Here is a 27,992-nt window from a genome sequence, read left to right as displayed (position 1 = left end):
GCTCCTTTCTCTCCACTGCTGTTCGGCTCCACAATCAAAACCTTTCCAAGCAGAGACTCGGACATTCATAACACGGTCATAAACACACTATGGATTCACACATCACTCTATCATAGTGCACTCCATCACAAACACACCACATAGACCTGTATCTTATCCTACCTCTAATTAATGTACAATGTCTGCTGCTGATAGAATGGTACAACTGCAATACATGCGCAAGTTCTGTGCAATATCTGTAATTATTACCGTGCAATATCCAGTTATTACCTGCTCAGAAATGTGCAATATCCATACAACTGCATGTCTAAACGGTAAATTTGTAGTTTCTTAATTCTATTTTTTATATTTTTCTGCTAACAGATGTCTTATTTATTTCAGTAGTATATCTTGTATTTTGTATGAAGCAGATCTTTGTCTACTTACTGCTCTTTATCTGCTCACTGTGCATTCTGCTGTAACAATGCAAATTTCCCCCAGTGGGATAATAAAAGTCATCTCATCTTAAGGCACATTTACATTGTTTGCACCTTGATGAATAAAAAAAAAATGTACCTGGACAGAATCTTTATTTCTAACAGTGTATGTCCAAGGTACACCAAGCATGTACCTTGCTTTTTACCCACATTTTACCCACTTAAAGTGGGGATTTGGCAACATCACACAAAAAACGCTTCTTAATGCAATCAATCTACACATATTAGCTGTTTTAAGTTGGCTTCTTTTGATTTGAACCTTTTTTATCAACTGGACAAAACAGTCGATTACTGTATTAAAAACATGCCAGTATTTTTACTTTTAAAATGATATAAAAAATCTGAAATCTCAACAGGGCAGCAAGGTGTCCCCAGTTGTTTTGCACAGTGCAGTTATTCAGAGATTTCTATTTTCAGCAGTGAGTTAATGTGGTGTGTTCTCTCTCAACAGTTATTCTGTGCGATGTGTGGTTTCACATCCTCTACTCAACACCTGCAGCAGGTCCCACTGTAGCCTCTGTACAGTCTGAGGGAGGTTTTTGTATGTCTCTATATCACTGCGTGGACACTGTACCACTCTGATACGTCTGACAGTAATAATCTCCAGCGTCTTCAGGCTGGACTCCGCTGATGGTCAGGGTGAAGTCAGATGTAGACCCACTGCCACTGAAACGAGCTGGAGTATCTGATACCAGTACTTTTGCATGTTTGATCAAGGCTTTGGGAGACTCTCCAGGTTTCTGCACGTGCCAGTATAGCCCTTCAACCCCTTCACTGTACCGATGGACTGGACGGCTGGTTTTACAGCTGATAGTCACTGTGTCTCCTGGGAGAGCAGATTTCACTGCAGGAGTCTGAGTTACAGTCGCTTGACCATCTAGTGGAAGGAATTCACAAAACACAAGAACGCATGAACTGATGTCTCCTGCGGTAAATTATGTTATTGTTCCAGAATTTTATATTTTTTTATATATATATATATATATATATATATATATATATATATATATATATATATATATATATATATATATATATATATATATCAAAACATATAGGCTCACACACCTTGAGCACACACGACCAGTGTCCAGATGACGATGGGGATTAAAGTCATGGCTGCTGTGGGTGAAGAAGTTGCTGTAGCAGCTCTCAGTCATGAAGTGTTAAACACACACCACTATAAACTCTCCCAGAGCACTGAAGCATGAGCTGCTAATGCAAATTGGTCTTCACTACAAGTGCACATGCTCAAGCTAAAACTCACCCATCTTAAATCTAGCCTCACTCCAAATGAGTGAAATTATCATAAACCTTTTCTCATTTTTTTTAAATATTGCAATAAAATGCAATTTGCAATGGTAGAGTTTAGCCACACTTCTGCTTATAGCAAATGCAGCCTAAGAAAACAGCAAGAGAACAGTCAAACTGACCAAAACGACATTAACGCTGGACAGGCAGGTTTTCTGAGTGAATTTGAGACACTTATTTGAACAAAAAAGCACATTAAACTATACATAAAAACAAGCTTTAATTCTAATATAAGCTACAAACAAATTTTATTTTCGGTAAATGGGGTAAAAACTGGGAAAAAAAAAAAAAAAAAAAAAAAAATGAAGAATCATTTTTACTAGCTTTCCGATGTGCACAATGTATGTCAAAGTCTTTCACAATTTTTCACAAATATGTACATTAACAAAAAACCCTAGACACATTACAGGCCTGTTTGAGGTGCAGCTGCTATGTGGGTTAATTTACTGTGATGAACAATGTTAAACAGTGCCCAATGACCAGTTGTACTACCCTTCTCTTCTGGCATATGAAAAAAGGAGAGGAAGAAAAAAAAAAAAAAAACTTTGCTCCATAGCGCCACCTGCTGAGTGATTTGTATTCCTGAACTGCAGGCCTACTATACTTAAAAGAATGGTTCACTGGCAAGAAAAAAAAAAACTTTTGTCTTGGTTGATTGACTACACTTGGGGTACCAGGGAAAACTAGATTTGATTTTTTCCATGAACCATTCCTTTAATAGCAAGCTAAACAGGCCTGGAGAGGAAGAATGAAACAGGAAAGGTCAGGGATGGCGGCATTAGAGGGTCTGGCCTTCCTTCTCTCAATTTTCTCCACATCATTGTCACTCTCTCTGCTCCATTTTGACCTTTGGAGGCTTGAGGAACGTCCTGTTCTTTTTCTCTTTCTTGGTTTTGCCTTTGGCCTGGAAGTTCCTCCAGCTGTCCACACGTCCATCCCTCGTTTCCTAGAAGAGGGGAAAAAAAAGAAAAATGTCTCTGAAGCAGATGCATCAGATCAGATCTTTTTAATGTGTATTTGGAGCACAATAACATAATAATAACATAATAATGACACTCATCCTCCATCTACTTTCTTATGGAGTATAGTTCTAACCTGCACCCAACACTAACGCATCTGGTCCAGCCAATCGAGGACCTCTAAAGACGTTCATTAGCTGGAGCAGGTCTAGCAGTGCTTGGAAATAGACTCCACCAGAAGGTAGATCTCTAGGATCAGCGTTTGAGACCACCAGTTTAGAAGAAACCAGCATATGAAACCAACAAACTTGCTACGTGGCTCAAACGACAACATGAAAATAACCGTTTCTATAGATTTTTTGAGAACTAACACGATTCCTTGAAACACAAGCATCTGACAAAGACAGGCCTACCTCAAAGTTCTTCTGCCACTCTCTCTCTCGTTTGGCTCTCTCTTGTGTTTCAATCTCCTCTTCTCTCTGTCTTTTCCTGAGGACAAAGAAAAACATACATTTCAAAAAAGAAAATTAAACATGATTTCAACTCCTTGCTATAAAGTTTTGATACTAGCCTCCTGTTAAGTTGAAGATGGAGGAAATGCATCATTGCAAACACTTTCAAACATACTTATTTCAAATCCATTTCATACTGGTGTTCCTATTTCTGGAGAAAAAGTGGAACATTCAAGCATATTAAACTTGGACATCCTATGGATTGCCAAAAAATGGCATCAGAGCCAGTGACATTGAGCTTACACTCTGAAAGAGAAACGTGCCAACTGGGTTCTTTGGAGCTATGCCACAGAAGAGCCACTACTGGCTCCCTAAATAACATTTCAATAGATGGTTCTTTGAAGAACTGTTGTTGGAAATGAAACTTAAACGCAAGCATAAAGAATCTTTTTAACAGTTTAGAGAACCTCCACATAGTCAATGAAACATTTTTATAGTCTCAGTCTAAACCCAGAACAATTTAAGAACCTTTAAAAAAAATATCACTGTTAAATCTGTCATCAGGGAATACTTCAGATGGTGTGTGAATGAGAGAAAGGGACAGAAAGACAGATAAAGACATTAGGACTACCTTTCATGCATCTCCTTGGCTTCTCGCTCCTTCCTCTTAATCTCCAGCTCAGCAAAAAGTTTCATGGTTTGTTTGTAAACAGCTTGTCTGAACTAAAAAAAAAAAAAAAAAAGACAGAACATCATTCTGGCCTCCTCATGTAGTCACTACAAACACTTCAGATCACTCCAACTAAAACTGCTATATTAATATTAAACATATTAAAACAACTGTATACATGAACAGGAAACAAGCAATGAACAACTTTAACTGTGAAGTGGCTTAAAAATCCATGAGCTGACTTAAGCACTACTGGAGCTGGACGAGTTATACCAGAGGAGACTCTGCAATGTAATTTGAATTGTGGCCCAAATAATTCAAAGTCTTGTGTATTTGTTAGTCTCGTTGTTATCTGGTTCTACAACCCCAATTCCAGTGAAGTTGGGACGTTGTGTAAAACATAATTAAAAACAGAATACGATGATTTGCAAATCCTTTTCAAACTATATTCAATTGAATACACTACAAAGACAAGATATTTAAATGTTCAAACAGATAAACTTTGTTTTTTGCAAATATTCACTCATTTTGAATTTGATGCCTGTACAATTTGATGCCTGCACAACTACAGTGAGTGGTTTTAGCCCGTTTTTTAAAACACAAGACCACAGCCACTTCCCCAATACAAGTGCAGACATGTCAGCCAGCCAGATGTAGGAATAAAGTCTACAGTCTGTCTATGCCAACTTTACTCTCGCTGAATGAATAGGATAGAGAAGGTATTAACGTTAATAAGGTGTTATTTTGTGAAATAGGCTGTAGAGAGACTGTCTTGTCCTACAGTAAACATCACCCACCTGCTTTTAGCTTTAGTGTACCGTGTTGGCAAAGCTGCTCAGTTTATCTGTGCTCAGTACTTGGTTTGCAGCATGCTATTTTGAATTAAACAACTTCTGAAACTGCAGTAGACAGAGCTACAGTAGACAGAGTCTGTAAGGCTGCTTTTACATAGAATGGACAGAGCATTTTCATACAGTGCAAGTTTAAAGTTTGTTTCTGTCCATACACAATGGACTATTCAAACATACAGTGAGAGAACAGGCTTTTGAAATAGCAGTGCATGTCTGGCTCTAGAGGACATTCAACGACCACTCAACCAGCCAAAAGACTTCAGATGTAAAGCTCCAAAAGTGAGCTCCTTGGATGCGGCTCTTGCTGTCACTTTGCTACAGAGACAAGTCGGGGCTCAAAACTACGAAATGCATTTTACTTACAGCTACACAGAAGCGCTTTTCTGGCGAGGAACAAAACCTGCTCTTCTCCACTGCCGTATGACTCGATCCAAAGTAACTAATGTAGCATAGCTAGCTAATGCATGTCACTTAAATCAGCTGGATTTTAATGATTTAACGGTTAGGAAATATTGCACTAATTTACAATAACAGCTACTTATTACTAAGTATGTAATTCATTATGTATCAGATTCCGTATTATCAAGAACCAAAAATGTGTACTTATATATTAAGGTATCGATGCAATCCTACTATTTAGTTCGGAGGCTGTTTTTCTTTTTTTTCCTTCAAAGTTCCCATGTGGCCATTTACTCTAAACAAGCACAAAGGCCTGGAAATCAAGGGAGCACACAGAGCAAAATGTGCAATAAGAGGCTGGTTTATAGCAGTACTTAACTGAGAACTAGGCTCTCATGAGGGCAACGCAAAAACCAGGGAGCTCAGTCTAAAACCTGTTTTGGGGCGAGTTGTAGTGCTAGTGGAAAGGGAACACCTGCTGCCGCCATTAAAGGGTGCTCCCAAGCAGAAAGGTCTGGTGCATGTTCACTTTAGTCACTCTAGCCAGTGACTTTTTAGGCCATGGATGAGAGCTGCATGACTGAGCTCAACTCAATCATGCAGTACTGCTTTCCATGATATAAAAAGGTCAAATAAGCCAAATGAATTCAAATGTAAAAATAATAAATAAATAAAAAACCTAAATCTAAAACCCATGATGACAAAAAGGATCATTTTAATTTGTATCCAAATGCATGACCCATAATATATATACACAAGTTAAAAAGTGGCTCTTAAAAGCTGTATCTGAAGGATATCCAGACTCATAGCAACACAAACCCTTCAGCCTATTAGTACTTTGTTGCCACCAACTGGATGTTTTTTGAACTGCAGTGACACTTGTTTAAAAATGATGATTCTAAAATGTATATATTATTGTTTATAAGAGTGATTAAGAACAAGTAGTTCAGCACTTATCCAATGTGTGCTCGAAACATCAAACTAATCCAGCTCTAACGTGTTTCACTATTTTCTCAAAAAGCTCTAATTCAGGTGACAGGAGGCAACATCTTTTAAGAAAACAGTCTAGTGTCACTGGGATAAGACTATTTGTCCAATATAAAACAACACCTAACAGAAAAGAAGAATTTTAGGTGCTACATTGTGAAAATGAGTGAAAAGCCGACGGCACAACAAAACAGAATCTGTACCACTTCAGGATCGTCCTCCTCTATAAACGTGGGCTTCCCATCCTTTTTCAACTGCTTCTTCTTCTGACTCATCTGTCAATAGAAAACACCCAATGTCAACAGCTTCACATTTTCAACTCCATCCAAATATCAAGTACAAATTAACAACAGACTGCTCCACGCCAGAAGCATGCAAAACGATAGGCTTGCATCAGGGTTTCAAACTAGAAATAAGAACAGAGAGTACATTTAAGCTGCTGAGATTTAAAAAAAAAACAAAAACATTTCATTATATGCTTGATTCAAGATGTTTACCCAGACTACCGACTGGAAGACGTGCACCTCTTTAAAAAAAACAACCATATACTGCTTATATCCATCAGCTTGATTTAATGCATATAACTTCTACATTATTCATACAAATATAAACCAGCCCTGATAGGGGAATATCTGATACTTCATGTATATCCCTGCTGACACTGACACCATAGTTAATATACTTCAGAATAAATATTATATATATATATATATATATATATATAAAAAATTTATTAAATATATCTACTGGTACTAACTGCACTTGAATTAGCATGATGATAAAAATAACATTTCTATAGCCTAAAACCACCTAAACGTTCTGCTGTTTCGTTTCGGAGCACAAAGAACACATCAAACAGTCCGATGCATGCACTCCCAAGTTAAATCTCATCAGGACCTAAGAAAATATATATATGCATGTATATTTTAACTGCTTAAAAAGGCTGACGCATGGCTCTCACCATATGTTCCACGTATTCTTTTCCTGCATGGATCACATCAATGATTCTCTTCTTCTGCTCAGCATCCAAAAGTAGTTTATACGCTTTATCAACCGCTGTGAAGTTTCAAAGCAATTGGTTAACACGGCATACGGCTGCACAAAACCAATGGTCTTCCATTCCTTATTGATTCAGAAACCCACCACAGAACATTTAAAAAGATAGGTATTTATTCATGTCAATTTGTTCGAGTAGCATTCATGTGAGACAGCGATTTCTTACTTAAATTTGCTTAGGATCTGCAGAAACAGCTCAACTGCTAATCCTGGAGCCTGCCTCACCAAGCACGTTCTCGACTCAAACAGGGTTCCTGACAAATGCAACTGCAGTTAACTTTAACTCGTCTTATGATGGCGGTTAACAATTTTCTCTGTTAACCCAGACATAGATACTCAAGTTATGACTCGTTTATGATAAAGAGCCAATCGTGTAAAACATTAGAAAGATGATCCGCTAATTTGTCAAAGAAAGACAAAAAAAATAACATTCTAAGTAAAGCACATTTCTTTATAACCATAAAAAGCAACACTTTTGTCACAGACACTGCTCCGCAGCAGGTTAGGCACGTAGTATAATCGGCCTTGGTGATGCAGTCCTGTGAAAAGTGATCCACCAACATAAGATAGAAATCCAGGGATTACATCAAACTAAGCTTAAAGTTAGCTGGCTAAACAAGGAATTCTGCTTGCTGAGACCGGCACCAGGACAAGCACATTCTGCCTGGTTTAATACAGAAACATACGTTTTGACAATATTCCTGAAGAGTTTCTTTCAAAACCATCTTACATTTTAATAACAATCCTTACGGGGGCAATCGTCCATTTCTACATTAACTCTTTTATACAATATCAGCAACTCTTAAAAAAGCTATAATTAGCTTAATAAAGCCAAGAGCTATAAACTATAGCTACTGCAGCAGTAACTCACCTTCAAAAGCCTGCTGTGCTCTGTCTGGATCATCCTGGTTCTTGTCTGGGTGGACCAAGATGGACAACTAGAAAACAGGACGAGACATAAACGTTAAATATGTGCATTGTCTTTTAAAAACTCAAACCACTTGGACAGTCCTGTGCAAGTCAGAGAGAGATCTTCATCTGTTTAAGTTCCAGTCAAAACGGCCGAGTGTTTATTTTTTTCCAGGAGAGCTTTCAAAACTGAAGTTAAAAAAATCTGGTATCATTATCATTTTTATTATTACAATTTTGATTATCATCATTATCATCATTAAGGGATGTCGAGATGTTTCTGACTCCTCTGGACCATTTAGTCTTTCTCCAGAACATCCTGTCTTCTCTTTGGGGCTTCAAGCTTCCCAATGGCTGGTTCAAGATTCCTCCGATTGTCTCCATCTATCTTGTAGTTGGTCATCCTCCTTTACCTTCAGCTCTTCACAGCATAATGGTCTTTTCCAATGAAGCAGTCCATCTCAGAATATGTCCAAAAGTAAGAGCTTCAGTTCGGTTATTGGGACTTCAAGTGAGAGAAAACAGGCTTGATTTCGTCCATTTCGTGTCATATTTCTTTATTGTCCAGCTTTCACATCAATAAAGAACCACAGGCAAGACCTTCCTTATAAAGACCTTCATGTCTTCCAGATTTTCCCCTGTGAGTTTTGTATCAGCCACATATCGGAGGTTATTGATGTTTTGTCCACCAATTCCAAACCCTTGATCCTCTTCCTCCAGTCCTGATTCTTTCATTATATGTTCAGCACACAGATTGGACAGGTTTGGTGATGGTATGCAGCCTTTGCCAATGTGGAACCATTCTGTTTGTTGATTTTCTGTCCTGACCGTGGCTTGCTGATACAGTACTTTCATCTCTGAGACAACTCCGTGCTATGGGTCTAAAAGTATGCACAGCTGTCAAGAAGCTGTTACTGCGTAAAGGAGACAGACACAAAAGAAGAAACTTCACAAAATCAAAGAAGCTGCTGGTGTTCTCAGAACACTAGACTGGCCGCTCCAGACTCAAGACCTCAACATCACTGAATGAGCTTCGAGTTACTTGGAGAAGTAAAAGCAGAAAATGCAGCCAACTTCTAAGCCTGATCTTTAAAGGTGTGCGAAACATCTCTGCAGATTTCTCTGAAAAACTGAAAGCAAGTGTCCTGAAAAAGAATAGAAGCTGTAATAAACACAAAGCATGTGCAAACTAAATACTGAACAACTTGTCATACTGTTGGGGCTTCTGTGTGATTTCTGTCAAATATCCATTTTGTGCTCTTCTCTTCAGCATTGAAAACTTACTGGCTGTTTCAACCGGAAATTAAATAAATGAAGGATGTTCTCTGGCTCGGCAAAGTACTGTACGGGTGGGGAAAAGCTGTAACAGTGACGAACCTACCTGTCGAAACCTTTTCTTTAATTCTTCATCTGTTGCATCAGGGTCAATCTGTAGCACCTACAGAGGACCAAAAGATGATAATTTATTAACCATGGCAAGAAGATCAACGCAAATCAAAATACGTTTAATACACTTACAATGCAGACTTATCAAAAGGATCAAACAGGTCACTCACCTCAAACGGGTTAAGATTGAAATATGACGAGCCAGGCCGAAGCAACCTATCTATCTGCTGTTTGGAGGTCAATACTGAGTCTCTCTTTTCTATCTGCTTCACCTGTAGGGAAATACAAAACTATTCAGTGAAATGCATGGGTAGCAAAGGCAACACTCAAAAATGCCAACAGCCATTTACTGCACATCAAAAATAAAAAAAACCCTTCAAAAACAACCTTTAAGCATTAGTTTACACTGCCTAGAGTTTCCTGGACACCAATTAAGTAACAAAGTCAGCTTAACAATAATAAGCCCATCTAAAATTACCTTGAGCATTAACTATGTGTCAAAGCATCCAAGTTCCTCTATTAACTACATATCTCCATAAAAAAGCATTGGCCGGTTGGATGGGATGCTCTGGACCAGCTGCACACAAGTCTAAATCATGTTGAACGTCAAAAGGGTGATCTCCTAAAAGGTATAAAGACCCTCAGCACTTGGCTGTGGAGCAGCGGAGCCATGTTCTCTTTAGTGATGGAGCTCCACCCTACACCTTTGGGATGAGTTGGAGTGATTCACAACTGATCATCCAACATCAGTACCTGACCTCACTAATGCTCTTGTTGCTGAACGCAATCAAATCCTCACAACAATGTTCCAACATCTAGTGTAAAGCCTTCACTGAACAGTACAGGCTGTTACCACTTACAACACCAACTTGTCTTGGCTAGTTGGCTATATTTAGGGTTTCAGCTGATTGGAGGCAAGATGGGCTAGATTCTTCATCTAACCATTACTTTGAAAGGACAAACCAGCCCAATACGATTTCTAGTTTTCGTCAATCAGTGAGTGTGTTTACATGCACTTAACAATGTAACTGCAAAAAAAAAAATCAGTAATACAATAATAATAATTGACAGTAATACGATCGATGTGTTTACATGTACTTAAGCAATCAGATAACGGGGAAACTCGGATCTACTCGTGTCAGGCAATAATCAGATTTCTGCTTTGCAGCCGGCCAATAAACTCACAGAAGACGACGTGACGTAAACATAACGGAAACCTTTTGGTACTGCGGCCTGTTTTCAGACTGAGAAATCAGAGAGAAATCAGCGTGAGAGGTATGAGGTGATCTAAGAAATCAGAGTGTGCTGTTTACACGACCATTTGAATAATCAGACAACCGCAGAAATCCGATGATCATCGGATTGAGTGGATGTAAATGCTCTCATGGTGTGTTTACTACAATACCCGGCATGGATCACATACATACATCATAAAATCACTGGGAATCCCCACAGCCCTGAAACTCTAACTCCTAGCCACTAATCTAGAGTCTTACAACATTATTAGGTGGCATAATATTTGTAGTAAGCATTAGAGACCTATGTAAACAGTCTACATCCAAGTATTCACCCTAAAACGCTTTACTTTGACATCATTAACGTTGGGGTTTTCTAGTTTCCACTTTCCAGGAATTCTTGCTTTAAAACTACTACAGCACTGCTGTAAGAGGTGAGGAGGCATGTTTACAACTGCAAGGTTTGATTTTGGCCAGGGCACCCCTGTTAGCCTGTAAGCCAATGTTTCTCAAACACCAGTCCTCACGTTCTTCTAACCTGCATATTTCTCTAGGACGGCAACTACCTTAACTGCTTAATGCCTTAAAATGGTGTGCCAGAAGGAAAAACACCAATAACTGCAGAACCTGGGCCCTCTAGGACCAACACGTCTCTAAACAATGAAAGCCAGACATGCAGGAAACACGTTTTGGTGTGCAATCCTACATTCTGGAGAAAGTTGTCAGAAGTGCTCACAGTGATGGTGACGGGAAGCTCCACATGACAGGGTTGGATACGCTGCCTGGTGTCCGAGGCATTACTCTTACAGTTACAGCTTTGGCTTCAAATGCATTTGAACTCATTTGTTTTAATGCATTCACGGCAGAGCCCAGGGCATCTTTTTAAGTCTGTATGTGTGGCTTTACTGCATAAAGAATTGGTCCAAAAAACCCTTATATCGAAATGATCAGAGTGATGTTTGACAGCTTATCTGCTGTTCTGGAAAACCAGGTTCATGTGACGTTGGGTTACTGCGCTAAAACCTATACAATTCATTCACTTCTAACACATCTGTACTCTAATTACACTAAACAAGCGTTTCTCTCTGATTCTCACCCACACAGTTAGTTAACGATCCTAACCTGTGGTGTTCACATATCCACACCGCCAGATATGAACACGGGGAATATCAGACCTCTGCATCGGCCCACGACGATAGGAAGCAGAGGGTCGTGATGGAGTGCTAAATTAGTCCAGTTCGACTGAAAAATCATGACCTTCACGGTTTTTCGTAGTGTTTTGCATCAGGTTCTTTCTCGGTTCCAACTGATCACACATCTGATCACACATCTGAAAGAGCAAATACGGTGACATACGAATATATCTTGGGATATTAGTTATGTTCCTGCCATATCGCCGCCTTCAGCTCGAGGTCTACAACACCAATGCAGCAAAGCCACCGGCGAACCTTAGTCTAAGTTTTTAGCTGTTTGTCGATGATAGTAAAAAAAATAAAAATCATACACTTGAAAATTTCAAGTTTCCGTTGGGGACTATTTGGCCCTACAAGGCAGCGTGTATCCCTCCGCGGTGAACGTAGGTTAGTTCATAAACGGATTCGGATGCGCTTCAAGCCCAACGGTCGAACCGGGCGCCTGTAGCGCCTTCAGAACCGCCTCACTCCACTTCCCGTGAGGGGCTCCCGGAGCTGGACGACCAGCGTCGGTTCCCATCACAGCACCACTGAGAACAACTCTGACTCGGCAGGTTTATCTAGAACGGAGCATTTCACACCCAACCACCCTGAACGGCTTCGGCGCCAGACTGTAACGGCTGCACCATTTAAGGTGGGACGCGGTAATTCGAACAGGACGCCGCCGCCTCCAGCCTCGTGAATTAACGTTAGTAAACCGACCGAATGACAGACAGCTCGTGTCCGGAGTCCGGCCAGATAACCGGTTATATAACTCCGGAGCACCGCCGAGACGCTCCCGAGGCCACCGGCAGTCGGACAAGGCGATCTTAAAGCGGTCTAACCTCTGTATAAAACGTCTGGAAAGCCACGTCGTCCCCAGCGCCGCTGCTCTGAGCCTGAGAAGCTCCTGGAGCCGCCATCTCGCATACACACGAATGACGTCAGATGGCGTGCGGTCACGTGGCCGACCCAGACTTTTATTATAGTACAAAGTTAAAAGTTCCCCACGAACAAAAGGTGCCGCTTTATAAGCCTCGACAGAGGATCTAACCTCGTCTCTATCGCCCAGTCATAATACAAGGGGTACTATTACCACTACAATATGATAACAGATTTTATTTAATAGTGAAGCTATTATGGATGAATTATTAGTATTAGCACTGATGTAGTTGTAAAGCATATTTCAGAATTGCACATGGAGGTATGCAGAGAACTAGCAAAATGACCACCAAAAAATAAAGAAAATCTGCCTGGTGTATTTGAACAGGTCATTAACTCCAATTAACTTAAATATGATTAAAAAAGTGAGTGAATGCAAACAATATTTGATGAATTTAAGGTTCCTTTAAAAAAATAGTCTGTCGGACATGCTATAATGTATTAAAGTGCCAAACCATTAATAACTAAGAGAAACCATTGTTTGCGCCATCACCTTGGATGCAAACACAGACATTTATTTGTATACTGCTTTTCGCAGCAGACACAATTCCAAAAACAACTCTGCTGAAATGTGAGTTCAGTCCCCTAATGAGCATGGTGAGCATGAGGTTCAATGAGAATACAATGCAAAATGAGTAATGCAAAATATTTACATTCTAGTCCCAAGAAAAGCCAGAAAAATGAAAACCAGAGGTCGCTGGTCTACAGTCAGTAGTGCTGAGTGCGAGTGAGTGAGCTGTACTGGGATCCCATTTCTCATTGTGGCATTCCCAAAGAGTCAGTAATGGTCCAAATCGACTCAATCGTCACATGGCATGTGACTCAGGTAGCCTGAAGCTCACTGCTAGCTATCTGTGAAGTCTCTGAACACAAACACAGAGGAAAAGGTGATTCTAAACTTGAGGCCTCTCCACTGTCACAAACATGTGCATGTATAGTTGAGTTTGGATGTGCTATAGTTCTGTGCTGTACCATGTGCTGGTACCCAGTAAAAAAAAAAAAAAGGCAATAATGTGGGTCTTTTTGTGAGGACTGTATCAACGTGGGCTGAGCAGTGACCTCTTAGCCACAACAACTTGGAGTGGATGGGTTTGTTTATAGCTGTCTGAACATGGCAGGTGGACCTGAAATGTCACTGTGCTGCATTATGCTTGGAATCTATACTGATCTACCGGAAACAAGAAGAGCTTTTATGAGAAAGAAAAATAACATACAACAAGTAATTTGGCTGAGCTCGAGGTGTATAACCTCAAGCTTCTGGCTTCAAGCTCTTTCTCTCTATATACACACACTTCTGACATTGAGGTGCTGACTTGGAGTAGGACCACAGGGCTTAGGGTGCCTTTTGGGAAAGGTCCCCTCAGTAATCTTGCCGCCAAATGACTTGCTCCTATCCTCCAAAGCAAGAGAAGGAAGAATTGTTTCTCTATTAGTTGTATGCAAAAATTATCGGCACCTTGGACAAATTTACAAATCTTGATTTATGAAAAGACGTAAACCCAACCTACGCATAGAACAAACCTAGATGAAACACATTTCTGTAAATTTAAATAGAATAAATTAGAACTGCTATTAGCTAAATTGTACACATTTAACACCTTTACCGAAGATCACAATCTTTTCTTCCCTTTATCCCTAACATTTCCTGTGCTACTGTCAGCCACACAGCTCCCAGAGCCTAATGGATTAATCTCCATGCTGTTGGCAACATGTTCTTTTACTGAAAGGTTTCTCCCTTTTTTCCTCCAAAAATACCCTTGGTGATTGTAGCCAAACAATTTGTTTCACCAGACCACAGCACTTTATTTTAGGTGTGTTGTACTCAAGATATTGACTTTTATAATGAGATCCCAGCTGATGTTTACTTCCTTTCATGAAGATGTTTGTCCAGTGACGCTGCACAGACCCTGCCCTTACGAAGTTTTTCCTTGCCACCGTCGCCAGTGGCTTGTTCATGGGGGCTTGGATCCGGATTTTCTTTCACCTGTTGTAAAAAGCTCCATGTAAACTTTGCTTGCTTGCTACTATTCCTGTGCCAGCCGAATCATCCTGTAGGCCCTTGGCAGTGATGTGGGGGTTTTGCTTTGCATACTTGATCAGTCTACAAGCGTTTTTTCAGATCTTGTCTTGTTTTAAACAGTTCCCTTCTTCCATTTACTAGTGACGTCTCAGACGGCGAAACATACAGGCAGAAAGTGCTCCAATCTCTTTTATTGTCTTATTTTTTAAATGTCAATTATGTTAGGTTTCAGATCTTCAGTCAGCAGCCTAACTTTTTATTGTTTTGAGTTTCTTTCAATATATTCAGCAAATAAATATTAATTGTGCATAGGAATTGTGCAAACTCATTAGGAACGTGTTTTAGTTTAGTAATTAGTTTGTTCCATGCCGACGTTGGGGTAACTTTTGACTTTCTCACAATATCATCAAACCATGCTATTGACCAGGGGTGCACAAACTTTTGCATACAACTGTAGACCTTCATGCAAACATGCACTTCTATTGGGCTTTTGATTTTGTGTGTGACCAGTTCCTTCTGGCTCAACTTGAACCGTCAAGCCCGTTTCAAGTCTCAAAAACGGTCTGCCATCAGACAACTCGGGTCAATGGGTGGGCATGGAATTCACAGAAGGCTAAACTCACTAGGTCACACAGATTTGCCAGATGTGCTCAGACTAGAGTATGACCATTCTCATGGGAACGCATAATTTTTGAAAGCTGAGAGGAGTGAGTTACATCAGCCCCGTGACTGGTGAGGATAAAACTTCAGCAAGCTTTCACAAACATTAAGCTAATAAGAAATCAAACCACGGATGTAGGACCCCTAGGTCTTTAAGCTAAAAGCAAGCCAAACATGAACTCAGGTTTAATGTCGATGATGTGCACCTACTCTCTGGGCTCTGCCGTATCTGCTGCAGTGTGACCCAGGTTAGCACAAAGAGCAGGCAGACACACAGAGTACGGCACAGCAGCTCCACAGCTAAATGCAGACAGCTCTCCTCTCTCTTTGCTGAGAACCCAGGAACCCATGAAGGACAAGGTCTGGACCCACTGTAGTCCAGACTGGAAGCTGTGGTAGGAGGAGATGCTTCTCTTTGTTGCAGGAGCTGGGAAAAGACCACATTATTGAGAACATTTTAGCTGCTCTTGACTCACATATGGAACATTTGGACCAAGTTGTATTTTTAACGTTAACGCTGAAAAACATTAACATGGAAAACATTAACAGTGAATGTATACAGTACTGTGTTACAATACAATATGGTGAAAGACAGTGAAAACATTAGGCACATAAGAGTGTTACATTTAAAAAGCAAATTATCTGGCAGTAAGCATTTACAATAAATACCAATAACGTTGAAACAAAAAGTAGAGATTTTATGTCAATGTGATCATTTAAACATGTCCAAAAATCTCCTTGAGGAAACCAAGTATTATGTGAAGTTAGCTGTAGCACGATCAGCGCTTCATTGAATTAAATCAGGTGTGCTGGTGTTGGCTGCAGATATGGAGGATCTTCTACCCAGCTCACATCATCTCACTTGCTTTGTTGAAAAACAGACTCCCCCCCCTTGTGAAACTTGTATTCAATCTATTGCTGTGTGAAGTTTTTACAATTAAAAGTGCACTTTTAGTGCTGAGATAAAGTTTGCTTAGGTGTCTTAAGACTTCAACACTGTACTCTACACAGTGTCTAGTGAGCTGCCTTGTTCTTTACTATTTAAACATGGTTTTGGACAGTTTTATGGAAAAAGATTGCTGATTTAACATAATTGCATTAACATTCAATCAGAGAAATGATTTTCCTTGATACAAAAGAAGGATCAGATATTATTTGTGAAATGCAAAGTAAAAAGTACCTTTGCAAATCCACATGGAAATACGGCGAAGCCAACAGAATATTAACGGGATATCCCCATATTATATAGACAAGGGGAAAAAAAACATTACACAAGCACTACATGAATACTAATTTTTATACACACACACACGGTGGAGCCTTCTCTTTATACAGCCTGCTATGAAAACTATTATAATTATAAAATAAAATTCCTGTCTGTACCTTTTGCAGCATGGCAGAATGGTTAAGGAGGGGAGGTATGTAGTATCCACTTACGGTATGTCTGCTGCCCTCTAGAGGCAAAATAAACGTAACAAAAGCTGGACACCGTTGCATCCTACCAGTCTTCTAAGGCTGCTGTAATTCACAGACTGCCCTCTATTAAAATGAGCTTCCTAAACATGTTCATTTATGCCAGTCTGTCTTACTAAAGTAGCCAATAACAGTCAGAAGCAAAAATTTGAAAACTCTGGTCAAATTACATGTTTTGTTAATTTTCTAAGTGAATCCTCTACACAGAACAAAATGATGTATTCTCACCATATTCTACTGCAATTGTTTTTTTTTTTTTTTGTTTTTTTTTTTAAGTTTAACAAACTGGGAAAAAAATAAAACTATATGAAATGTGCCATAACATAACGTATTTTTATATCAATATAACAAATTCAGCAATTGTGCTTTAAAATGTGCAGAAGTGTGTTCTCTAAAGGACACGGTCACTTATTTTCTTTTTACCAGGGATGTTCAAGCTTTTGCATGAGACTGTACATGGTAGGTGTTGCCAATGAGTGTCACTAGACACTAGGCGTATCTAGTGTTGACTTCTGCTGGCAAGCGAGTAAACTGGCTAATAAGTGTAAAGTAAAAATCACCTTTGCACAAAAAGAGGTGCATCTTTGCATGTTGGGGTCCACAAAAAGAAAATTCAGCTGAAATGCAATTAAATTTTAGTCATTGTGTTCCTCTGATTAAGTATAGCTTACCTAAATTATTTGGCTCACTGACCAAACCAACTGAAACCAATAAGCTGGAAAACAACTTACTTGACAGATCGAATATTTGCTGCCTTGACCTTTCAGATGGCTTGAAAGGGCACTGATTCTTTTGTCCCAGAAGCAAAACACATACAGCTCAACAGCAGGGCAACAGCTCTCAGCATGGCAATACCTTTTCCTCTTTTCACCTCTTTAGCTCAGATTATGACTGTAAATACCACAGTAAAGGACAGGAAAGAGGAGAGAAGGGAGAGAGAGAGTGAGAGGAGAGTGTGAAAGACCAGCTCACCCCCTGGAGAAGAACACAGTTCTGGTGTGTTCCTCAAGCTAGCAACGTCTCTCTCTCTCGCTCCGATACCTGGATGAGTCAGATACAGAGGGACAAACACTTACCAAACACAGGTACACACTCTGGAAATGACAGCAGCAGAAACACAACTCACTTACCACACACTGCAGAGGGGGAGATCTGATCAACAAAGACAGAAAGTGCTTAGGAGAAATTCAAGAGATCCAGAGCGATCGATTTGAAGCAGAAAAGAAAAAAAAAAAAAAAATAGTTGATCGAGTTTTTGTCCAGCAGGTGAGAAGCAGTGCAACTGAGCAACTCTCATAAGCCTCTCATCAGCATTAGGGGCATTTAAAGGCATTGTATATAATATGGAGGGATGCACTGATACCACTTTCTCCCTAATGATACAGATACCTGGGGCTGGCTGCACCAGCTGCAGGCTGGCTGTAGCATTTTCACCCAATTACATTTATTCATAACTAAATCAAATAGGTCTGCACCACACAAACTACTTAATGCAGAGCTTAGTAGTTATTAAATATTAACACCTCAGCAGGTGCAAGTGAAATAGAAATCATAAAAAAAGACCAGAAACATGACTTTTTTTTGGTTAACTCAGCTAAAACAAATCGCAGCATATAGTTTTTACTTACAGCTCTAACCGTCACCCTGTTTTTAACTACAAACATATGCTAATAACAATTATAATATGTTAATAAAACAATAATATGTTAATAAGCCAATAACAGGCCCAGTTCAGTTAGATGCCAATCATCTAAACTGAGGCTGCTGAATAAACAGACAATGGGTACAAGTATTCAGTTCAGCTTATACATATTGGGCCTGATTTGCCAACCGCTCTCAAAAAGACAATACTTTAAACCCAGTTACAGTGTTTACAAAGACTCTGATACTCAATGTTTTCTTATTTAGGATTTGATTTTAGTTGTAAACAATTCTGCGGTTTAGGAACATCATGAATCTGATGTAGACTATGGCCCAATCACATTTCTCATTTTTATCCCTACCCCTTGTTTTCGAGTGTCTTTCTGCCCCTTGGAGTTGGTAGTTACAAGCAGTAGTGGACAGCAGAGGAGGGTAAAGTTCAGCGACCTCATTGCTGGGCTTAAGTTACATTAAGGGAATCATATGCTTTCAAAGAGTGGTAGAAGCGAGGGGTGAAATGGAGCTGGGTCTTTTTCTTGGGATCTTTATCATGAACACATTTAAGAAGAAAAAAAAAAAGCGTATGAAGGTATTTGTGAATAAGACTCAATGATCAATTTTTTTTCCATGGAAAAGGTGCATTTAGCATTTCCATGGCAGCAGGCAAAATAGATTGGTTCTAAATGTTATCATCACATTTATTATTATTATTTATATCACTTTTCTTTTTATTGTATTTTGGTAAAAGCAGTGCTCTGTCACACATATAAAACATAAGCTTGAACTAATGGGACTTACTGGTTGCATAACTTCACTTTGGTTTCAGAGTTATGCTCTTTGGCAGGTTTTATCTTCAAAAGCTACATTGAAGTTGCAGCACTTGCTGGTCCTGCCACCCCTCCAAATACTGGCATTACACATTTTGCAATGTACCATTTTTAATACTAGACCTTAAGTGTCTCAAGAAGTCATCTACTGACACACATGCAAGCATAACTCAGTAGCACATAAGCACATCAGAATTTGTTTTATGGTATCGTCATCCTCAGTTGCAGATATTGATACTGCAGATAACTGTCAGTATTGGGGTATCAGTGCAACACTAATAACACGCATATGAAATGCATTAAGCCAGAATGAGAAGCACCTACCAGATCATTTGTGTGTGCATTACCTGCTACCATTAACATCTGCTGCTTCACAGAAAGCCATCTAGCAATAACATGTAATTGTATCTGTCCTTTTATGACTGGGTCTTTGATTTTTATGAACTTATATCAATAAATAAACCATCTGAATGTTGTCAAGTACCCCCATTCTTTAGATTGCACTTTCTCCTCCAATGGACAAAAACTTTCAGAAAGTCCTCTGAAATGCTTGTTGAGCAAGTGACGAACAAGATTGGTTATTTTGCGAGTCAGGTTCAGAACACTGTTCCTAGAAATAATGAATTTAATTCTGCAGTTCAAATTAGAAAAATGTTTCGAGTTCTGTGATACCCAAAAGCTAAAAATAAAGCTCCATATGGTGATGAGCATGATGTACAAATAGACCATCTGCGTTTCAGTCTGGAGAAACTTCTTGCAGATCCAAGAATTTAGATCGTCACAGCAGTTGGTTTGTAATCGGGTGCAAAATAAGTGCCCATGTTATAATTTATTACTTTCAACTCTTGGATTTTGAACAAAAATTATTTGCTAAATTGTAAATGACAAAAGAACAGTATTACCCAGCTAGTTCCTACAGTGTGAGAGAAAAATATGCTATCTAGATTTTTAAAATCAGTTAAATAAGGCACTTCTAATTCTGCTCATTTTGCCAAATTAAGTCTGCAGATTGCAGTTTCATAACACCGAATGCCCATCTAATTAACTGCTTACGAAGAGTTTAGATAATGTAGCGGCAAAATTATTTCATACTGCATGCAGTGAGAGAGGAAAAACAGTTTCTCTCCAACTTTGGGAACATTTAATAGGAATTTGTCAAAATGGTAAAATTATTCAGCATATGAAATTTTATTCTAAAACATCTTTGAAGTCAATTTTACTTAAAACAGTTTGAGATTAAGTAATGAAACAACAAAATGTTCGATCACAAACACTGAATTTCAAGTTACTTGACCAATTGTTGTTGCTCGGATGAGTTTTTATTGAAACGGAACAAACAAAAAAATAAAAGTTATAAATACAAACATCAGAGAACAAACTGTCATGGCTCTTAAGGTGAGCCAAACCAAGTCCTAACGAGCAAATTTCAAAAAGGAAAGGGGAAAAAAAAACGTTTGAAGTTGTTATATCAGTTTTTAAAAAACACAATTGAACTACTTCTAGAAATGCTAAACATACACGTTTAATGGTACTTCCAGCTACAAAACTTTTTTCCTTCCAGTGGATTCTTTTCTCCACTTCTGAAAAAAGAAAAAAAATGAAAATGAAGCTAAAGCTGACAGCCATTATTTACAAGCAAGTCCCTATGCCACTAGCAGAAATCACAGAGAGAAAGAGAGAGCAAGCGAGGAGAGGGGAAGAGAAAGAAGGAAGGTAGGGTAGTCCAGTAATGGGTGGGTGGGTTGAATGTTTGGACATGAGCTTTCTGCAAGACAAATTTCATGATTTTTTTTTTTTTGAATGTTCTCTCAGACCTTTTTTTCGCTTGTATTCTTTTTTTTAGTTACGTTTTAGAAGTCGAAAGTCCTTGTTTCTTTAAAATGTTCGTTGCTGGCTTTAAAACAAAGAACAAATGGAAGGGATAAAAGTGGAGTACGATTTAAGACAAAATGTCCCACTCAGGCATGTGTGTAAGCAAACCAATCAGGGGCAGGAGGAGGATCGGATACATTCTTGTCTTCAGCCAAAACGTACTTTCAGCCAATCGGGATTTGTGATGCCAATTCTGGGGCGTGTCCTTTTTGTGTCACTGACATATTCTATAGAGGGAGATGGAGAATAGAAGTCAATCAAACACTGCTGGCCAATCAATGTCTTTTTTTCACAGGAAGTGGGAGGGTGAGTGTTCGGTTGTGAATTTTTTTTTTTTTTTTTTGTCATTTTCTTATTGTTGCCAAATACCTTGTTGTTGTTTGTGTCGTCTACTTCCACTGCTGGCCATAGGAATCCTGGGAGAACTCCAGAGTGTCGTTGCTGTAACCGTAGTTACCAGAGTAGTCGCCACCCTGCTGTAACGGTTGCTGGGCGATAGGCTGTGACCCCCAGTTCTGCTGGTTGGTCGTCTGGCGGCGCTTGGAATCTGGCTGGTTGAACACGTCGGCCTTCCTCTTCCCGCCAACGTTTCCGCCACGGTTCCCCCTGGCTCCCCTAGTGCCACGCCCCCTTGGTGGCTGGAAGGGTCCGCCACGTCCCCCGCCACGCCCCCCTCGCCCAGCTCCCATGGGAGCTCCTCCCCTTGGTGCGTAACCACCCCTTCCACGGGCCGGAGGAACCCCGCGAGCTCTAGGAGGGGGCGGAGCACCGCGGCTACCACGACTGCCACGCCCCCTCATAGAATACATGTCATCGTAACCGTAATAGGGGTCATCATAGCCGCCGCGGTAATCGTGATAATCATAGCCGTAGTAGTCGTCATAGTATTCTTCATAACCATAGTAATCAGGAGGGTAAGCGTAGCCACCCCTGCCACCACGGCCACGACCACGCCCTGGAGGCGGCATGCGGGGAGGAGGGTAGTAATAATAGTCGTCATACCTGCGTTGGTGGAAGAACAGACAACATGAAGATTCAAAATTTTACCAAATGAGAATTTTAGATCCTGTTAGCTATCGCCAGAGAAAGTTGAGGGGCATACACAGAGTAAATTTATGGTGCTTGCCCTTATGTTTTTTCTAGTCATCCAATATGAAGTGCATAAAGTCTTACCCTGCGTTTCTGCTGGTCTGCCTGGCAGCTTGACGTTCTTTCCTCTTCTTGTCTGGAGGCTTGGCCAGGACGATCTCAATCTCCTCTCCTCCCAGCTCCTTCCCATTCATCTCCTCCATAGCCTAACAGAAACACAACAAAACGAAAGTCCCAACTAAGTAGTGTAAAGAAAACAACCATCCTTTTACATCACTAATGATTTTAAACAGGTACACTGAAACAAATCTGTCAAGTATAAATAAGTATAGACACCTCATGTACAGACACCACATGAGGATAATTAAAATGTCCCAATTGCTTTTCTTTATACCTTAACAGCAGCATCTCGCTCCTCAAAATGCACAAAGGCATAGTCTTTCAGCTTCTTCACGCGCTCCAGCTTCCCAAACTGTGAGAAAGTCTTCTCCAACAACTCCTCTGTGACAGGAGTGGCTAGTTTACGAACAAACAACACCTTGACCTGTGAGAGACACGGTTTGAAACAATACCTTTGAATAAATCGATATCAGTCAATGAACTACTTTATCCAGCAAGCCCAAACTTATTTGAAATCCTGACTCTTCACTTCTGAAAGTAGATCAGATTCTCACAGCGAAAAAAAAAATAGTTGTAAAATAAATGCAGTCGTCAATGAAAGCTCGTGATTATAGAAATCCCTGGAAAAAAATGACTGGACAAATTTGATCATTTCAACCACAACAACATACCTTTGCCATGACTTCAGGATCAGGTTCAGCAACCGGATCTGCCCATTCCACAGTAACAGGATTCCCCCACACCTTCACTTTGCCACTCATGAGCCGCCGACGGGCCTGAGCTGCTGACTTGTGGTCCTCGTATTCCAGGAAGCAGAAACCCCGGTTCTTCTTCTTATCATCTGCCTGCGTGTAGAGAATCACTTCCTGCAGACCCTCTGAAGGAGTGCATCCAAGCGCACAAGAAAACAAAAGATACACACACAAAGATTAAACCAAACCAGCTTTACAGCTCTACGGTTGTATCAAAGGCCAGAATAAGTCACATAAATGTGCGGCGAAAAAGTGCCAATTACACTTTTTCAAAATGGATATGGTGCGTGGTGTCTGGTTCCTACCTGTCACTTTGCCAAAGTCCTCTAGGATGCTCTCCCTGGTCTTGTTCTTTGGGATTGAGCCGACAAACAGGCGGTTGTTGGCCACGGAGATGCAGACACCCAAATACTTCCCTGGCCTGATCTCATAATTATCACACTAAATGAATAAGAACAGAAAAAGGTTATCAACAAGCAAACAGCAGGAAACCTGTGAGTCAATCAAATAAAGGTTTAGGCTGCGACAGAAAAAACTGGAAGGCGTTACTATAAAGACACAAGCTGAACTCCCCTTCAGAGAGGGGCTCAATTTTAGGACAATGTTAACCTTTTTTTTTGGACCCTACTTTGATGCAAAAACTCTTTGGTGAAGTGATTCTTGGATGCCACACTAATACAGAACAGCACTGTAAGTACAGCTAGTAAGGCACTAACTGTACTGCATACGCACCAGTTTGACAGCTTCCTGTGCTGCTTCTTTGTTGCAGAAAGTAATGAATGCGTAGCCACGGTTCTGCCCAGACAGTGGGTCCATCATTAACCTCAGGTCCCATATTGGCCCAGCCTTCTCAAAGAGCGGAACCAACTCATCTTCATACAAATCCCGAGGAATCTTTCCAACAAACACCTACAGATACACACAGTAAGTTTAGAGATTTAATGACAATGGCTCTAACTACTGTGCCACTGGCACTCAAGCAACAGAAGATATCTGCAAAGTTTGCAAGAAAGTTAGTTTTACTAAAACTTTTTTTCCTCTAGCGAATTTATTTTGCTTGTAATAAAAAGTGAAAAGTGAACCAGTCTGTGAGATTAGGATACCTCTGTTCCAATGCCAGGCTGTGTGCCAGAAAACACCTCCTCTGGGGGTGGGCCACCATATTTCCTCTGGCCTGTGGTGACATCCAGGGTATAGCCTGTTCTCTCCAGCAGTGCCTAAAGGTGCATTGAGGTGATGTGATCAGCGTGAGACAACACAACGTGCAGTTAACAGACACTCAGGACCTAGTTCATACAATATGAAACAGATTATAAACATTTCCCATGTTTCACCTTTATTTTTGTCTCATCTGGACCCTTTGTGGATTCCTGTATTTTGCTGCCTTGCTTTTCTCTCTGTCTGTATGTCTTCATGACACCGCACAGGAAAGCACTCTTATTCTGCAAGACAACAACCAAACACTTAACATCCATTTTCAGGCTGCTGACAAAAAAGACAAAAGATTATCCACTCTGAGTGAAGGAGAGTTTAATATCCATTTAGAACAAGGATGAAAGCAATTTAGTCAAAATGAGGCCCACAAAATGTAGGAGGACTCACCTGAACATGGGACAAGTCACTCTCTTTAAACTGCTGCAGTACAGACAGCGCTCCTTCTTCATTAAACTCCCGCAGAGCATCGATTGCCCTTTCGTCTAGGTCAGCATAGGCCACCAAACCTGCAGCACACAAACACATACATTCATGTTAAACCAGGAGGATTTCAAGAGATTAGGCCAGCAAGCAGATAAAGAAAAAATAACTATAATAAAATTGTTGTTTGCAGGCGTATATGCCAGACAGCTGCATGACACATGCAACCAAACTGCCAAATAGCTCAATCGCTTTGGACTCTAGAAGATTTTGAACAGTTTGGAGAATCAAAACAGTCTTTCCTTCCACTAATCAATAACATATACACAAATAAACATTCTTCTTAAACCTTACCAGTCTGAAAGATGTTGTCCAAGCTTTCTGCTACTTTTTGGGGCAGGCCAGCATCAATGAGGGTCTGGTAGTTCTCAGAGTGTGCAGCCGAGACGTCCATGGGTTCTTCTTCCTCCTTGGCTGGAGCAGAGCTGCCATTCACCTCAGCAGCCATTGTTCTGAGAAAGAGAGAAGACAAAATGAGCTAAAATGGTTCAAATAAATAAACTAATGAAGCTACACCTCATCCTGAAAACTAATGATACACAATATATGTCATATCTGTCTTTATCAAGTCTACAATGCATCATTATGACTTCTAAACAAAAGAACAATCAATACACTTCAAGGGTTATGCCGACAACCAGAACATTACACATTTTTACAAAACAAAAAAGATGCGATTAAACTTAAAACTTAATCCCATAGGAAATTCTTCTGCCAGAGGCTGATCGGAAAAATTACATTATAAGAATAATAATTTTAAAAAGTAGAAACACTAACAACAGAATAAATTTTAAAAGGTATATTTAATTAAAAATAAGTAAACTAAAATAGAAAAGTAGAAAAGCAATATTTCACATCATACTGAAAGTCATACTGGTGATGATTTTGAGACGTAATAAAACGAAATTACACCTGTTACGGAGACGTAACTTTGCCACGTTTACAAAAAAAAAATTATATTGCACATCGGGCTGAGCAATATTTTACCAATGTCGTGATAAACTGTCACAATACGCTTTCTGAGCATAGAATGGGTATCAGTACTTACAGAACACGTGAGCATAATTTTATTCAATATAGTGCCAATATTGAACTGTTTATTCTTAGTATTATTACTATTATTATTATTATTATTATTATTATGTGTCTCTACAGGTTCTGTTTTGTCTGTTCTAACTTACTGAATCCCAAGAATAACCTGTAAAGTATCGTGATATAGTATTTTCTGCCATATCGCCCACCCTTACGTGTGCAGATGATATTGATGCCCATCATCATTCGCAAACATAACTAGACGGGTGCAACATAAAACGAGCCCGGTAACCGTCCCAAGTTAAGACCTGCTTTTGTTCATTGTTAGAATGAAGCCAGCGGTCTTAAGGCGCCGATGGATGAATAAATAAAGGAAGCGACCGTTGATAAAACAGCCGCACACTCGCAGCACCTTCCATGCGGATCCCAAACACAAAGGCAGCGTCGCCGGGGATCGACCGAGCGCTCCCACCACGGCTAACCGCGCTGGCTGAAATCAAAGGCAGTGTGGGTGAGTTAGCCACGCTAACCTAGCCCAACACACAGCAGCAGCGTTCCGCCCCCCTCGCATGGATGCAGCTAAAGCCGTCGGCTTCTGGTTTAAATTTTCCCGTTCCACATTAAATGGTGCAGCAGTTACGTTCTGGTGCCAGAGGCTGCACCATTTAAGGTGGAACGGGGAAATTCGAACAAGAAGCAGGCGACTCCAGCCTCGTCTCGCGTGTCGAGGTTAAAGCAGCGCCAGACACAGCCGGCAAAACCCACCCAAAATACCCCCACCCGAGGGCTTAGCCCGGCTTTATCCAGCCCTAACGCGTCCCCGAGCGCCACGGAGTGAAAGGCGTGCACTTGCGACACACCCGCGGCTGCGTTTAACGCATTTCCCCCTGAATATCGCAGCGAGACAGAGAGCCGCGCTGCTAAGCTAAAGCTAAAGCTACGGCTAGCAGAGGTGGCGGAGAGTCGTTAGCGTTAGCCGAGGCCTGCGTTAGCCGTCAGGCCGGAATTCAAAACGTGCCGCCCGCCAAAAAGAATAAACGGGGGGATCGGTTAAACCGAGCCTCACCGAGTCGTTAAGTTCCCGTTTGTGTCCTCGTCGCGCAGTGGACTCTCTCCTCCAGGCGGGCGGGCAGGCAGGCAGGCCGCGGCTCCGACTCTGTACGCAGAAAGCGGCGGTTACAACAGTGGAACTAGAACGCTGGTGCGGATTCTGTCCACGAGACAGACGCGCGCGCGCGCTCACAGTCACTCACGCACACACACAGGACGACGCCACTTCCTCGCGCGCCGGCGAGCCTGGTTGCGTCAGAGGGGGCGTCAGGGAGTAATAACAACAGGACCCTCGCTATTAGCTTGGCGTCTGCCAGGGGCCGGGGAGCGCCGCGGTCTTCGCTTTAGCTCGTGTTCAGGTGTGCGTTGCGCGTTTATTTCACTGTGTTATTGTAGTTTATGCGCGGGCGTGAAGGACATCGGGATTGTTAGGAGTCATTTTATCCATAAAATCTTGATTATTTATTATTTTTTGTCGAACATCAATTTGTGTTCTTTAGACTATTTTGCTGCTGTTGCTTCACCCATTTAGTGGCGCAGTCATGCCTGTTGCAGTGATGCGTGTTGTGAATAACTGCACCAGTTAACACAATCAGATCACCTTGACTGTCACATTGGCACAGGTGTAAAGGGGAGGGGAAAAATCGTAGGTGAGTAGCCCCCCTGTTGAACTTAAATACAAAAAAATCAAAGAAGGAAAAATAAAAATATATATATACAATAATAAACAAATAAATAGACATTTATGCCCATTGAGTGTCTGGATATCATTGTTATGTCTCTTAGCATCTGGTTATGATTTTATTTATTTATTTTATTATTTATTACCCTGCCTTCGGCCCAGTGACAGATGGAATAGGCTCCAGCAACCTCCCACTACCCAGAAGGATAATTGTGTGTGTGTGTGTGTGTGTGTGTGTGTGTGTGTGTGTGTGTGTGTGTTTATTTTAATGCTG

The 27,992-nt window shown here is 40.6% G+C and overlaps 2 protein-coding genes across 5 annotated transcripts; both read right to left on the bottom strand.

Annotated features, from left to right (window-relative positions):
- Positions 1 to 550: 550 nt before the first annotated feature.
- dnajc8 (DnaJ (Hsp40) homolog, subfamily C, member 8) lies at positions 551 to 12,839 on the bottom strand. The gene is made up of 10 exons (XM_017711582.2): positions 12,709 to 12,839; positions 9,627 to 9,728; positions 9,452 to 9,508; positions 8,033 to 8,099; positions 7,067 to 7,161; positions 6,309 to 6,380; positions 3,830 to 3,921; positions 3,160 to 3,235; positions 1,545 to 2,733; positions 551 to 1,353 (listed from the first exon to the last, which is right to left on the bottom strand). Exons 1-9 carry the CDS (start codon positions 12,784 to 12,786, stop codon positions 2,611 to 2,613), a joined length of 762 nt encoding a protein of 253 aa, XP_017567071.1. The 5' UTR covers positions 12,787 to 12,839; the 3' UTR covers positions 551 to 1,353; positions 1,545 to 2,610.
- hnrnpr (heterogeneous nuclear ribonucleoprotein R) lies at positions 9,712 to 27,248 on the bottom strand. 4 transcript variants are annotated; one of them, XR_001858456.2, is made up of 14 exons: positions 27,053 to 27,248; positions 25,249 to 25,406; positions 24,862 to 24,980; positions 24,594 to 24,701; positions 24,363 to 24,476; positions 23,992 to 24,168; positions 23,565 to 23,700; positions 23,179 to 23,384; positions 22,782 to 22,931; positions 22,472 to 22,593; positions 21,668 to 22,300; positions 17,931 to 17,999; positions 15,696 to 15,912; positions 9,712 to 9,728 (listed from the first exon to the last, which is right to left on the bottom strand). XR_001858456.2 is itself a non-coding variant. In XM_037542602.1 (12 exons), exons 2-11 carry the CDS (start codon positions 25,400 to 25,402, stop codon positions 21,688 to 21,690), a joined length of 1,899 nt encoding a protein of 632 aa, XP_037398499.1. In that variant the 5' UTR covers positions 25,403 to 25,406; positions 27,053 to 27,248; the 3' UTR covers positions 17,205 to 17,999; positions 21,668 to 21,687. The 4 variants fall into 4 exon arrangements, 2 of the variants coding, with proteins under 2 accessions (XP_037398499.1, XP_017567070.1); XR_001858457.2 differs by lacking the exon at positions 9,712 to 9,728 and adding an exon at positions 13,300 to 13,668; XM_037542602.1 differs by lacking the exons at positions 9,712 to 9,728; positions 15,696 to 15,912 and having other exon boundaries at positions 17,205 to 17,999.
- Between the last annotated feature and the right edge of the window lie 744 nt (positions 27,249 to 27,992).

Source organism: Pygocentrus nattereri, chromosome 11 (assembly GCF_015220715.1).
Source record: "Pygocentrus nattereri isolate fPygNat1 chromosome 11, fPygNat1.pri, whole genome shotgun sequence".
Classification (NCBI taxonomy): Eukaryota; Metazoa; Chordata; class Actinopteri; order Characiformes; family Serrasalmidae; genus Pygocentrus; species Pygocentrus nattereri.
The sequence above is the reverse complement of the archived record's forward strand: the minus strand, read 5'-3'. Positions and strand labels throughout refer to the sequence as shown.